The following is a 15,543-nucleotide window of genomic DNA, read 5'->3' on the forward strand; positions in this document are numbered from 1 at the left end:
GAGGCTGGAACGTGGGGGATCTGCAGACAGACACCAGAAGACCCACATGCACAGATGCACACAGCTCCTTGGGTCTCATAAACTGGATTCCAGGCGCTCTTGGCCTAGCTACTGTGAGTCCTGTTCCCTCAGGGCCAGCTTGGGAAGCTATGCTGAGGATCCATGCCTGGCTCTGGGCCCTGCCTCCTCTGGAAAACAGCACCATATTAGCACTTGGCTTGGGAGACTGGGCTGGGCGGGCTCTGGATGCCAGAGGACTAAGCCCCCTTTGCCTGGACCCCAGAGGTAATCTAACCCAGGCCGTTCCACCACTCTGCCCATGTCCACTGGCTCCTGACTGGGCCAGGATACCTTACCTGGCACCTTGGAGGGGAGGTGGGAGCACCAGGAAGGGGCATCTCAGGGCAGGGTAGACCTCAGGGGGCACATGCCAGACTCAGTGGTTGGGTCTGGTGGTCAGGATTTCCTGCCAGCTCAGCACCTTCTTTGACTGTTCACATCCCTCAATCCCCAGGGTATGTGTCCCAGAGTTGCTCAAACCATGCTAGGCACCTGCATCCTCAGCATGCCCCAGGAGGAAGGTTCCTTCACCCTTCCCAAGTATAAATAAGAAACCCAAAGCACAGGCCCCCTGCTGCTCAGGGTCAGAAGGCCAGGATGTGGAGCTGGATCTGCCCCAGCGTGCTGAGCACCAGGACCTCCACACCCAGACCATCTGAGGGCACCATGCAGCGCCTGGATGCTCACTATCAGCCACACTCAGATGTGCGCTTTTTCCAACACTACCAAGCAATGAACTCAATTCTGACACGATCTACCTGGAGACAGTGACAGATCTCACAGAATAAGGGCTTGGTGGTACAAGGTGGTCCTCCCCCACCTCAGTTGCCGACTGTAGCAAGTCCAGGTGCTTCTGACCAACGGGCTATAGATTGTGTTTCCTATGATTCCCTCCTTGGGTTTGATTAATTTGCTAGAGTAGTTCACAGCACTCAGAGAAACATTTTACTTATTAGATTTCGAGTTCCTTACTCAGGATGTAACTCAGGAGCAGCCAGGTGGAAGGGCTGCACGGGGCCAGGCCCGACCTCTGTGTGCACCATCCTCCTTGCATCTCCCTGTGTTCACCAACCTGGAAGCTCATCAGATTTTTTTTTTTTAATTGAATTTATTGGGCTAACATTGGTTAATAACATTATATAGATTTCAGGCATTCGTCAAATCTTGTTGAAGTTTTTAGAGAGATTAATCTGTTGTGTCCCCTTTTCCCTTCCCAGAGGCTGGTGGCCATGGCTGCAAGTTCCGACCAGCCCCATCCTGGGTGATCATTCTGAAAATCCCAAGGGTTTCAGGAGCTCTGTGCTAGACACAGGCATAAAGACCAATATATATTGTACCAGACTACTGCATCTGGCACCACCTCCAGCCTTTGAGACTCCTTACCAGCCCCCACAAAACCAAGAGCTGTTCCCTCAGCCTGGACCCTGGGTTGTGAAGCCAGTTGTTCTGGGTTTAAGGACCAGCTGTGCTGCCTTCTTGCTGTGGGGCCTTGGGCCAGTGACCTCCCATCTCTGCCCGTTTCCTCATCTGCGAGCCCGGGGCACCTGACTCACAGGGTGGCTGTTGGGACAAGGGGGTAAAGCAAGGAAGCCTGAGAGCAGCAATTGGCACAGGTTGGCCCTTGAGCGTTACCTCCTTCAGGCCAGGAAGCCTTCCCTGACCACCCTGCCCCACCCTACCCCAGGCTCTGCTGGTCTTTTCTCACTGGAGCTAAATGCTTGCCCAGATTTCTATGGGGTCACCGGTGTCCCCTGCACGCAGCACTGGCCTAGTTTCACCCTGAATATGCTTGATTAGTGGACAAATGTTGGACAGTATGAAGGACTGGTCAAATTCCACTCCCAATAGCCTGCCACGTGAGACTTCCGCTCCCCCCTCACCGAGCCCCAGGGCTGACCAGAACCCAGGAAATCAGAGAGCCAGGAGTTTGCATTAGCTGCTTTATTTTCGGGCTCATGACCAGCAGCTGTCCCAATCCAGCTCCTTCATCCTCTATAAAAGCAATTATAAAAACATGAACCAGGGCCACCCTGCAAGGGCCCCACTGAGGGGCCTGTGGCTTTGAATCGCAGGCCACAGTCCTTGGAAGGCAGAGGAGGACAGGCAGTCCAGTTCAAATGGGCAAGAAGGCTGGAGGGTCCCGAGGCTGTCTCTGCAGGGCTTGCCCTCACCCAGGATGTTAAGACATTGGCCCTTGAAGAAGCCAGGTCCCTAGAGCCAGAGGGGTCAGGGGCCGAAAGAGGGAACAAGTCAAAGGCTTTTAGACTCAAGGGAGGCAGTTCAGGCTCCCAGAGCCCAGCAACCCCACAACTCCAACCCCTGCCCATTAGCACACCCCCATGGCCACACTTGTAGCCACACATTCACACTCACATCCACTCCACAAACACACACACACAGAGAAGGCTGTGAGGGCCCTGGACCCACACCCTGGACTTCAGGAATGTCTCTGGAATGGTACCCAGTGGGCTGGTCCATGGCAGCAGGACTGCCAAGTGGGTGGGTCCTCTGCATTGCTACTGATTGGCTGCCTCGCAAGCGTCTATCCAATCGCTATACACGTCCACTGGTTCTGACAGATCTGAACCACTGAAGTCAAGGGTGACTGCCAGCATCGGACCCCTTCCCTTATCCAGCTCTGCAGACACCTGCCATGCCATATCACCCCACCTAAGCAAGCAGGTGGCACCCATTCTTCTGTGTGGCCACAGCCCCGCACAGGACAGAGCAGAGCCAGAGGTGCATTCTACCCACTTGCCCTTAGCCATGAGCCCTTGAGCAGCCCATCCTGGGTGGGGTAGCTCTGACCACTCCACCCCCTGGAAAAAGATAGTTTTCCAAGGATACATGTAATGGGTGTCTGGAATTCCTCTAGGCACACGGTACAAGAGATGACTCCAGTGTTACGGGCACGGTCCCTGGAATGGGAGAAAATGAAGGAACTGGTGAGCAAAGAGGCCTGTGTCTATGGGGGAGCCAATTCTCAACTGAGAGAGGGGTAACTCTGGGAAGGCAGGATTCCTGGCCCCCATCCCCTACTCACATTTTCACATCACAAGATTTCTCATGGTTGCAGAATGGGCAGGTAAACTGGGTCTCTAGAGTGCCTGTCATCTTCTTCTTTGGGGGAGGCTTCCGTTTTGACTTTCTGCGCCCCATGTCTGCAGGAGGGTGAACCTGTGGGAGGAAGGGGCCAGAAGTCAGCGACTCATGGGACCCAGGAGTCCTCCAGATGCTCTGGGAAGCAGGTGGGGAAGATGGTCCTGCTGGTCCACAGGGAAGGGAGAAGTGGCACAATGGCCCCCTCTGGGGACAGCAGGTAATCCCAGTGAACTCTGGGTAGGGTGGGTGAGAGCAGATTCTGGATTCTAACCCTGGCACCCCCACTTATAACATGACCTCATATGATTACCTAATCTCTCTGTGCCTCAGTTCCCTTATTTAAAAAATAGGGATGAGGTTGTTACCTCCGAAGGGCTGACATGACAAATTCTAAGTGCTTGCATAGTATATGGCCCATCCATCTTTGGCACCTAAACAGGAAGTCGCTGTTCCTGGTAAGGATGACACATGGGCTCTCTGACATGCCGGATGCCCAAGGCTGGGCATAATTTAAGTGCTCAGGAGCTGATTTTATTGATTTTAGAAGCAGCTGCTCCTCCTGTTCAAGGGACATGCAAGTACCACCCAGGAGGAATGACACTAAAGGGGTCTGACGGAGCCTCCCATGCATTCCTTGGGTAGCTTATCCACAGAAGAGGCTACTGAACAGAGAAACACTGTGTACGAGATGGAGGGGTGGGTATCTGAGTGCCCTCAAGCAGTGGTTGGGGACCACTCACGTAGGAGAGGGGACAGGCTAAAGAGGGAGCAGGTGGGGTTTCAAATGTCTAGCTGCATCCCGAAGGCCACAGGAGAGAAACAGCAACATCATTTTGTGTTCTTAAGGGATCAAGGAGTATGGGTCAAAAGTCTGGATGAAGATTAAAGTCAGAACTGGGACAAGGCTATCTGGGATGGAGAGAGGTCAGTTGTAAGACTGAGGACACAAGTCAGTGGAGTGAGTATGGCTAGAGAAAGAGGCATCCGGAATGACTTCCAAGGCTGCTGGGCAACACAGTTGGTGGGTAGGGGGAGAGGGTGGCATCCCTCTCTGATGTCTACCACAAAGGAAGAATAGTGTTGGCGAAAATGATGGGGTCGGGTGCCATTGGGACATATGTCTTGAAAGGAGCAACCACTGAGCACATCTCTATGCCAGGCGCTGGGCTCAGGGCTCTGTGTTCACCATTTCAGAACCTTCCAAGGAGTGTCCCCCAGCCCCCAATCACGCTCTGTCTTTCTTTCCACTGCTGGTTCTAGCATCATTCCGCCATGACAGGGGAGGCCAGCAGTCTGCCAGAAGACAGACCAGGGTTTCATTCATATTTAACAATCACTTTCTATGTAACATCCTTATTCTTAAATTTTAACTTTTTCAATTATAGTTTACATTCAATATTATTTTGTATTAGTTTCAAGTGTACATCATAGTGGTTAGACAATCATGTACTTCAACAAAGTGTTCCCCTGATATTTCCAGTACCCATCTGGGACCATATACACTTATTACAATATTTTGACTTTATTGCCTATGCTCTTCTTTACATCCTAATTATTATTTCTTGCCATGTTTTTTAATTTTATTGATTATGCTGTTACAGTTGTCCCAATTTCTTTTCCCTCTGCTCCCCTCCACCCAGTGACCGCCCCCTCCAGCTGTCCCGCTCCTTAGTCCATGCCCATTGGTTTTGCATATAGTTCTTCTCAATATTGTCCTGTCTACTCCACTTCCTCCTACTATGCTTCTTAATTCCTGCATCATCTCCCTCCCTTTCCCCCTCCCCCCTCCCCCCAATATGTTCCCCATACCTATAATTCTTCTTCTCCTCTCATTGCCTACTTAGTTTGACTTTGTTTCAATTCCCTAGCTTCTGCTGTTGGTTGTTGTGATACAATGTTCATTTTAATGTTCGTAGTTTTGATCCTCCTTCTTCTAAACAAGTCCCTTTAACATTTCATATAAGAGTGGTTTGGATCTGATGAACTCCTTCAGTTTTAGTTTGTCCTGGAAGCACTTTCTCTGCCCTTCTATTCTGAATGACAGCTTCGCTGGATAGAGTAATCGTGGCTGTAGGTTTTTGCTTTTCATTCCTTTGAATATTCCTTGCCAGTCCCTTCTTGCCTGCAGAGTTTCTTTTGAGAAATCAGCTGATAGCCTAATTGGGACCCCTTTGTACATAATTCTTCTCTTCTCTCTTGCTGCTTTTAAGATTCTCTCTTTATCTTTAATTTTTGACATTCTGATGATAATGTGTCTTGGTGTGGTTCTCCCTGGGTCCAGCCTATCCAGAACTCTCTGTGCTTCCTGGACCTGTAAGTTCATTTCCTTCCCCAAGTTAGGGAAGTTCTGCTTCATTATTTCTTTACATAATTTTTCAATTTCTAGTTCTTCTTCACCCTCTGGCAATCCTATAATTCGAATGTTCATTCGCTTATAGCTGTCCCAGAGATTTCTGAGCCTCTCCTCATATTCCTCACTTCTTGTTTCCTCTTTCTGCACTGGTTGACTGTTTGTTCCCTATGTTCCAATTTGTTGATTTGATTCCTGGCTTTCCCTTCCTCACCACTTGTCTTGTATGTATTTTTGTTCATTTCAGCAGGACTAGCCTTCATTCCTTCCCTGTCTTGATTCAGTCCCACTGTTGGGTCTGTAAGCTGCCTTATGACTATAGCTCTCAACTGAGCCTCAGAAAGATTCTCTATTTGTTCATCTGTCAAATCCTTTATTTGTTCTTTCGTTAGCTTCGTGATTGGTATGGTATTTCAATCGTTAATTCTGCCATTCTGACAGTTTTGTTTATTTTTCCTTTTTGGGTGGGGCTGTCACACCTATGCTATATTGGGCAGAGCCCTGTGTTCTCCTCACAACCTGGCGACCTTTCTCACCACACTGTGGCGCTTTGCGTGGATGCGGGAGTCCAAGATAGATTCTTGATGTTACTCTGCTGAGAAACTGGGAGCCTCATCCTCCGTCCCCAGTCCCCATGCCCTCTGGGCCTCACAGTCCGAGACAATGGGGGTCTGCCTTCCCCAGCTTTGGAATTGCGAGCCCACGGGTCTGGTCTGCAGCCAGGGCCGGCTCCCAGGCGCTTCTCTCCTCCCCCCAGATATGGGTGTCTGCTTACCGGGTCTCGCTGTTCGTTGCTGCAGCTGCCGCCTCCAGCACAGTTTGATCTTTCAGCCGCGGTTTCGCCCTTCCTACCCGTCTGGACGAGCACCACTTGTTTATGACTTCATACGTTGGACTTCCACATAGCTTTATTTTCTAGAATTTCTGGTTATTTTTGGTTTTGCAGTAGTTGTATTCCTTCTTAGTTGTGGAGGGAGACAGAGCGTGTCGGTCTATGCCTCCATCTTGGCCGGAACTACACCCTCATAATTATTTTGTAACTACTAATATGTACTTCTCAATCTCTTCACCTTTTCCACCCAGTCCCCACCTCGCCTCCTCTCTGGAAGCCATCAATCTGTTTTCTGCATTCATGAGCCTATTTCTGTTTTGTCTGTTTGTTTACATTATTTTTTATGTTCCACATATAAGTGAAATCATATGGTATTTGTCTTTCTCTGACTTATTTCATTCAGCATAATACCCTCTAGGTCCATCCATGCTGCCACAACATCCTCGTTCTTAACTGAGGATTCTTCAAAGTCATTGAGTAAACAGAGGAAGTGGCAAAGAACATCCACAAGCCCCCAGGCCCACCTACCTGGCCTTCCCTCCTTTGCCGTGGAAAAATGTCACTGGTCCCCACAGAAACAATTTGTGCCCTGGATCCCTACATCGAACTCTCTCTCTACTGGATCAATAACAAACACACTTTTTACTACCCCTCCTATAATTAAAAACAAAAACAAAACACCCATTCTCTGCAGGCTTTTCTAGTAGAGCTGTCTGCATTTACCCTCTGTGTTCCCCCCAATTCCTCTCCACCCCCTGCCTCCTGCTGCCCACCCCAATGGGCAGTCCCCACTCCTAGGACACTGGACACACTGGTTCCCTCTTCCGGCCCTTCCCCCGAGGCCCTCAGAACCCTGTACTCTCATGCCCAACTCACTGGCAGTTCCTTTCCCTCTCCGCTGGTGATCCCACCCCGCCAACCCCTTCTCTAATGATAAGAGTTCACAAGCTCAAACTTTGGGCCCCTCCCCTTTCTGTCTACACTCATCTCCATGGAGATCTCACCCAGCCCTAGGGCTTTAAATGCCTCCTCTACACTGATGCCACCTGCCTCTCTGGCCTTGATGTCTCCTTTGAACAACAGAATTGCCCATCTACTGGTCTTAATCACACCTCCACCTGATGCTAACAAACATTTAAATGTGACCTGTCCAAAACCAAGCTCCTGACACCTCAACATGATCTCTTGCAGTCTTCCCTATCTCAGCAGATAGCAAATCCATCTTTGCAAAAACCTTGGACTCATCCTTGATTCCTCTCTCTCACAGCCTGCATCTGATCCTGATCTTGCTGACCACGTCTCACCACCTCCATGGCCAGTGCCCTGGTCTGGGTCTGGAGTCCTGGTCATCGCTGGCCTGGATTATCACAACAACCTCCTCAATGGTCTCTTTGCATCTCCCGTCCATGTTCCACATGTAAATTTCACAAAGGCAGGTGCTTTTGTCTTTTCTTTGTATCCTCAGGGCCAAGAACTGCTCGTGGCACACAACTGGCACTCAACAAATATTTACTGAGAAAATGAGTAAATAAATCATTGCCAGGCCCTACGCTAAACCACAAGAATGCTGCAATAAGGCAGGCAACATATCTGCTCTTGTGAAACTTTATTGTAGTGGATGAAGACAGACCCTTAACAAGTTAACTAATAAGTGAAATAATTCCAAATATTATTAAGTCCTATGAGGTGAATATCAGGGCTAGGTGAACACTTCCAGAATCTACTTCAGGTAAGGGTAGAGTGGGAAGGACCCTCTGGGTTAAGTCACTGAAGCTGAGGCCTGAATGATGAGAGAAGGCACCATGTAAGGTAGTCCAGGCAGAGGGAACAGGAACTGCAAAAGCTCTGAGGCAGAAGCTTTCCTCGAGAAAGAGAAAGAAAACTGTAGAGCTGAAGCTTGGTGAACAATGGGGAGAAGGGTATGAGATGTGACAAAAGAGGTAAGCAACAGACCCCACAAGACCTTGCAGACTTTTGTAAGGTGTAGTCAGTTCTGTAGCCCATGCTCTCACCTGCCAGGACAGTTTTTTTCTGAAGCCCAGCCCTGGGTACCACCTGCAACAGAATCACCTGAGGGTCCTCAAAAAAGGCTGATTTCTGAACCTCATCCCAGATCTCTGCCCACTGGAATGTCAGTTCTGAAAGGGGGAGATCAGGCATTTGCCCACTGCTGAAGCCCCAGCACGTATAGTGCCTAGTATGTATTAAGTGCTTAATAACTATGTTTTAAATTTTTTTAGAGAGAGAGAATGAGAGAGAAAGAATGAGAGAGAGAGAGAGAGAGAGAAAGGAGGGGGAAAGAGAAAGAGAGAGAAACATCAATTTGTTGTTCCTTGGCTTATTTTTGTATATGCCCTGACCAGAGATAGAATCCGCAGCCTTGGCGTGTTGGGACGACATTCTGAGCTGTCCAGCCAGGGCCTCGATAACAGTTTGTTGAATGAATAAGGGAGTCACCTGAATCAGAAGCTACAGATGGGCCTCCAAATCTCATTTTTACCCAGTGACGATACCCCACCCCCACCCCCACCCCAGAAAAGGGGGCTGGCCTGCCTATAAAGCCCCAGGGATCTCAGCCTGTCTCTTCGGTAAGGGCAACTTAAGTCCAAGCGCGCCAAAGGGAGGGATGGAAAAGTGGTCGGCCCACGATTCTGCCGTGACTCAAGAGGCGAGAGTGTGGGCTGTCCCACCAGCTCACCAAGGCTTTGGCGGCGCCTCCTGCCGGTACAAGCCAGGCCTCGGAGCAACCGCGCTTAGCCGGCTAGGACCCGGAGGAGTCAAACTCTCTGATGGATTATCCACCACGCCCGGGGACATCAGCGCCTCCTCCAGGACCCCATGAACGGCCCCCAGTCAAAGCGCATCCAGTCCTGCCTGGTCCCAAAGCCCTCCCGTGCAAACAGTTACCTGCACTCCCCTTCCCTCGTTGCGACAGCCTCGTTCACCCGGGAGACAGTGACTTCCGGCTTTCAGAGGAAGCGGAACCTGCTCTCCTCCCCTCCCGTCCTGCCTATCCGCAGCCCGGACAGCCGAACAGGCCTGACCCGTCGGCTCTATCTCTGTGCGCATGTGTACTCGCAATCGGGTGTTGGGGGGAGTTTCGTAGTACGCGTGCGCGAGGGCTGGAGCGCGTTTGAGTGTAGCACTGCAGGAGCATACTACCAGTCACTTCCCCGGAGTGGCTATTCCTGCGTTTCAGGGGCAGTGGGCCACGCCATCCCAGGGCTAAAAAGGCATCCTTGTCCGAGGTCGCATCATCTTCCTGAGGTCTCACTTGACTTTCCCGATTCAAAGCCCAGCTCCTTGCAGCCCACCCAGGTCTCTCCAACGTGGTATACATTAAAAATATTCCCGTGCCAAGGAATTGCAAATACTAGTATGGCTGATGCAGGGTGAGGGGGGAACTTGTAAGACGCTCTTCTTAAGACTTAACAAGAACCTGAGGATCTTACTATAATTCAGCGTTTGGTCACTAGTGACCTTGGTAGGAGCTATTTCCTTAGAGTGTTGAGGAGAATAACTTGTAACGAGATGTATATTAATAGACCTATCTCCAACATTTCCACTAGGGGGCAGTGTTACCCTTGGAAGTGTCTTTAGAACCCACCCCATTTCTCAGTGCTGGTTACAAAGCTTGGGATCATATAAGTTGCTTTGTAACTTGCTGTTTTCACTTAATGGTCAATACACATACAGGTCACTCTTGATTTTAGTAGCTACACAATTCATAGTGCAACTCTGCCATAGTATATGGGCAATCCTCTCTTTGCTGAAGATTGCCAGGTTGGTTCCCTCCCTCCCTCCCTTCCTGCCTTCACAGCTTTATTGAGAAAATAAACTACATGTATCTAACCTATGAAATTTTATGTCCTGACATTTGCAAATACCCATGAAACCATCACTACAATCAAGACAATGAACGTTTCCATCACCCCAAGAAATTTCCTCCTGTCTCTTTGTAGTCAGTTCCTTTCCTGCCCCCAGCCTCTGGCACCCATTAATTTGTATTTTTCAGAAAGTCACATAAACAGAATAATACAATGTGTAGCCCTTTGAGTTTGGCTTCTTTTACTCAGCTTACTACCTTCAAGTCCATGTTTTGTCTTTTAGTAGTTTGTTCTTTTCTATTGTTGAGTTGTATTCCATTAAGAGGATATACCATCTTATTTATCCTTTCAACTATTGATGGACATTTGGGTTGTTTCCAGTTTGGGGACAATAATGAATAGAACTCCTATGAACCATCTCATTCAGATCTTTGTGGGGATACTCATTTTCATCTTCTATTCTGTCATATTTTTACACTAAAATATGTGATCTCTCTGGAATTTATTCTTGTATATGGTTGGAAATAGGGTTCAGGCTCTGTCTTCCTCTGGGCAAATCAACAAGGAAAATTATATGCCTTTTCTGTGAAGTTGCAATACCACCTTCAACCTACATCACATTCTGGCGTGGTTTTTTTTTTTTTTATGACTTTTAAAAAAATATGCTTTATTGATTATGCTGTTACAGTTGTTCCAATTTCTTTTCCCTTTGTTCCCCTCCACCCAGTGATCCCCCTCCCTCCAGTTGTCCCCCCCTCTGCTTAGTCCATACCCATTGGTGATGCATATAGTTCTCAACATCTTCCTATCTACTCCACTCCCTCCTACTATGCTTAATTCCTGTACCATCTCCCTCCCTTTCCCCGCTTCCCCCTCCCCACTGACCTCCCCCCAATATGTTCCCCATACCTATAATTCTTTTTCCACTCTCGTTGCCTACTTAGTTTGCCTTTGTTTCAATTCCCTAGCTTCTGTTGTTGGTTGTTGTGATACAGTTTTCATTTTAATGTTCATAGTTTTGATCCTCTTTCTCCTAAACAAGTCCCTTTAACATTTCATATAAGAGTGGTTTGGATCTGATGAAGTCCTTCAGTTTTAGTTTGTCCTGGAAGCACTTTCTCTGCCCTTCTATCCTGAATGACAGCTTCGCTGGATAGAGTAATCGTGGCTGTAGGTTTTTGCTTTTCATTCCTTTGAATATTTCTTGCCAGTCCCTTCTTGCCTGCAGAGTTTCTTTTGAGAAATCAGCTGATAGTCTTATTGGGACCCCTTTGTATGTAATTCTCTTCTCTCTTACTGCTTTTAAGATTCTCTCTTTATCTTTAATTTTGGACATTTTGATTATAATGCGTCTGGGTGTGGTTCTCCCTGGGTCCAGTTTTTTTGGAACTCTCTGTGCTTCCTGGATCTGTAAGTCTATTTCCTTCCCCAAGTTAGGGAAGTTCTGCTTCATTATTTTTTCACATAATTTTTCAATTTCTAGTTCTTCTTCTTCACCTTCTGGCAAACCTATGATTTGGATGTTGGCCCGCTTATAGCTTTCCCATAGGTTTCTGAGCTTCTCCTCATTTTCCTCACTTTTTGTTTCCTCTTTCTGCACTGGTTGACTGTTTGTTCCTTCCCTATGTTCCGATTTGTTGATTTGATCCCTGATTTTCTTTCCCTCACCACTAGTTTCGTATGTGTTTTTGTTCATTTCAGCCAGACTAGCCTTCATTTCTTCCCTCTCTCATTTAAGATCTGCTATTAGGTCTGTAAGCATTCTTATAATCACAGCTCTGAACTGTGCCTCAGAAAGATTTCCTATCTGCTGCTTCATTAGATTAGATATTTGCTGTCTGGTCAGCTGCGTGATTGAGATCTCTATCATGATCTGTGCTATCCTGACAGTTTTGTGTTTACCTTTGCTTCCTGGGCAGGGCTGTCACACCTCCTACGCTATAGGGGGCAGAGCCATGTGCACTCGTCACTACCGGGTGACCCTTCTCACCACGCTGTAGCATTTTCTATGGGGCTGGGGGTCCAAGATGGATTCCTGCCATTCACTCTCCACTGAGAGACCGGGAGCCTCCTCTCCATCCTCACCCAACCCGGGCCTCACAGTCCAAGGCAATGGGGGTCTGCCTTCCCCAGCATTGTAATTGCAAGCTGACGGGTCTGGTCTGCAGCCCGGGGTGCTCCCCAGGCGCTTCTCACCTCCCCTTAAATACAGGTGTCTGTGCTTACCACTGTCCCGCCGCCATCACTGCTGCTGCCACTGCCAGCACAGCTTGACCTCTCCGCCGCGGCTTCACTCCTCCTACCCGTCTGGACGAGCATCAGTTTTTTATAACTTCATAACTTGGACTTCCATTTATTTTCTGGAATTTCTTGTTATTTCTGGTTTTGCAGTAGTTGTAGTCCTTCTTAGTTGTGGAGGGAGACGGAGCGTGTCAGTCTAGGCCTTCATCTTGGCTGGAAGTCTCCTGTGTGTGTTTGCCTCTGTGTCTCCGGTAGAGCTGTCGCTCCTGTTACGTTGTAAGGGGCAGAGCCTTAGGGATTCGTCAGTACAGGGCGATATGTTTCACTACGTTGTGGCGCTGTTTGTGGGGAGGGGTCTGAGAGGGAACAATGCCACCTGCCCGGCACTCGTCCCTTTTCCAGGCACTTCTCCCACTTCTGTATGGGACTGGTTCCTCTCTAGCTGTTGCCCTGGCCGTCATTCCCAGAGTGGATGGGTCTGCGGATGTTCCAGGACTGTGGGGGCCCTTTAAACAAGCGGACTCTGCTGAGAGATTGGCAGTTTCTGTCTCCGCCCCAACACCCACTGGTCTGCACAGTCAGAAGCAATGAGGCTTGATTTTCCCTGGTGCTGGGACAGTGAGCTACACGTTCTGGTGAGGAGCTGGGAACGTTCCCCAGGTGTAACTGTGCTTTCTGCTGGCCTGATGCTGCTGCCACCACCAGCCCGCGTCCTGTCTGCCCCGGCTCCGCCCCTCCTACCTGTCTGGATGAGTATTTCTTCTTTATATCTTTGTTTGTTGGACTTCTATGCAGTTTGATTTTCTGGAACTTCTGGTTTTCTCTAGTTTTGAGGTAGTTGTATTCCTTCTTAGTTGTGGAGGGAGATGCAGCATGTCTATATATGCCTCCACTTGACCGGAAGTCTCTCTGGCGTGTTCTTGAGGGTTTTTTTTTCTGGATCCCCTCTGGACGTCTTTCTGGAGCCAGGGTCATGCAGGTCTCTCACCTTCTTATTTATAATTTTTGGCCTTGGAAGCTGGTGAGAAGGTGGGTGTGGCATGGCTCTCCCAGGGACAATCTGCTTGCTGCTTGAGGGTAATGGTGCCCATTCCAGCACTTGGTGTGAAGTGTAGAGTGGTGACATGATTATAATATCTGTGAAGATTGAATCAGATGTGCTTGCTTGGGAAGTGAGAAGAGATGAGTCCCTGTGACTGGCCTTGAGTAACTGTCAGTTTAGAAGGCATCTTTCTAACAATGGCTGTGTGCTGGATGACATTGTTCCCTGAGCCATATAGAAGCTCTCTGAAGGTGAATGTCTGCCCTGCCTTATTGTTGTTTTGTGTTCCTGTGTCCCCAGCTGTCGAGCACAGGCCTTGGTCCTTGGCAATTGGTAGAAGTGCTTGGTCCTTGTGGAGGCGAGGGCCAGCCCCATCCCTGCCACTCATCCCCAGTGACAACTTTGATGTGTCACTTCTCCTTTCCAAGCTCTGGGTCCTGTGAACTGGGACATTGGACTGATTCCATGCTTTGGACCCTGCCAATGGAGACATTGGGCTGACTTCTGATTCAGACCCCTTCCTCTCAGAACCTCTGAGTCAGTAGGAAGAGGCAGGGTGGCTGGGAGCTGCTTTGACTGTCGTGGTTAAGATTGAGAGTCTGCCACTTCCTGGACATGACCTTGAGAAATTAATTTGTTCAGTTTCTGTAATGTCCTTTGAGAAACAAGATTGATTATGGCCCTTCCCTTGTGGTTTAGAATTAGAAGTGATGTTGATTGGTTTTTTTATTTGTTTGTTTTTGTTTTTTTGTATAGAGCTTGGCTGGTAGTGATGTCAGCCAGATAAACAGCACTTGGGAGGAACTAAGGGCTGGTCTTTGTGTAAGATAGCTTTGCTTAATTTTAGCAGTAACACATGTACCTTGTAACTATGGATGTCTCTAAAGTAGCAAATGGAAGGTGCCCCTTCACCAAGTTCCTCTCCCCATAAGTAACCTCAGCTACATTTTTGTCCAGGCAATTTCATTTCACTCAGCTGGGCTAGCAGCTGAAGTGGCAGTTGAGGGCAGGCCAAGGGAGAGGTTTCTGTGACTCACCTACTGTTGTGGACGGCTGTTACTCAACTCTCCCCAGAAGGGGAACTGGGCTTCTCTGCAGCCTCAGATCAGGGTGCACATTCTACTTTCAGCATTCATTGTAAGAAAGAGGCCCTGAAATAATTCCACTTCTGGAAGTTTTCCTACATACATACTTGCACAGATGTACAAAAGCATGGGTCCAGGAATGCCCACTGGAGCTATGTTGGTCAAAGGGAAAGACTGGAGATTTCAACAGGCCCCAGCAAGGAGACAGAGACATAGGTGGAAGTTCTGTGGCTGTTAAAAAGAACGGTAGTCCTGCTCTTGTTTATCCTACAAACATATCTGCCCACGTAGGATATAGACAGGATAGTTGTTAGCAGCATTGCTTGAATATAGCAAAATTATTGGAAGCAATCCTGGCAACCCTTAGGAAATGTCTGGTTAGGTAGGCACATGGTGGGGCCTCTGTAGCTGCAGATGAGCCAGAAGCCACGAGGAGCTGGTTGGGCAGATCTCCAGGTATAAAAGGCAGGAACAGGAAAGTGCAGAGAGCACTTTTGCGTGTGTGGGACATGCTTATGTCTTAACTGTGCTAAGGGTTTGTGAATGTGTATCTTTGTCAAAACTTATGGAACTGTATGCTTTAAATGTGTCAATTACACGTAAAAGTTGGTTTGAAAAAGAAAAAAGCAAGGTGTGGATCAGTGAGAAGAGAGAAAAAAGCCATTCATGTTTGCTTTTATTTGCATAGAGAAATCCTGGAAGGAAAAAAATCATTTATAAAGTTATTTCTTATTAAGGGAAGAGAAGAGAGACAGGGAAGGAGTGAGAGATTTCACCCCAAGCCATATAATCATGTTAACAATTCCATGTTGAAATTAACAAAATGAGTGTTCTATTATGAACAGTTGATTTGTGGTTTAAGTAGAAAGAAGAGTTGTGGTTAAACACGTGCAGAACCGTGTGGATGTTGTGTTTCTTTGTATAAAGAAGGGATGTTTTAAGGAACCCCTCCCATTTGAGACAGCATGGTTGGGACTAGAATTATTCTTGGCAAAATAAGTCAG

General features: G+C 48.2%; 1 protein-coding gene across 1 annotated transcript; it reads right to left on the bottom strand.

Annotated features, from left to right (window-relative positions):
• Positions 1-1,986: 1,986 nt before the first annotated feature.
• ELOF1 (elongation factor 1) lies at positions 1,987-9,329 on the bottom strand. Its single transcript, XM_090288811.1, has 5 exons — positions 9,252-9,329; positions 3,104-3,237; positions 2,908-2,978; positions 2,522-2,641; positions 1,987-2,271 (listed from the first exon to the last, which is right to left on the bottom strand). Exons 2-4 carry the CDS (start codon positions 3,217-3,219, stop codon positions 2,577-2,579), a joined length of 252 nt encoding a protein of 83 aa, XP_090144937.1. The 5' UTR covers positions 3,220-3,237; positions 9,252-9,329; the 3' UTR covers positions 1,987-2,271; positions 2,522-2,576.
• Between the last annotated feature and the right edge of the window lie 6,214 nt (positions 9,330-15,543).

Source organism: Furipterus horrens, unplaced genomic scaffold (assembly GCF_987537825.1).
Source record: "Furipterus horrens unplaced genomic scaffold, mFurHor1.1.pri manual_scaffold_10, whole genome shotgun sequence".
NCBI classification, from domain to species: Eukaryota; Metazoa; Chordata; class Mammalia; order Chiroptera; family Furipteridae; genus Furipterus; species Furipterus horrens.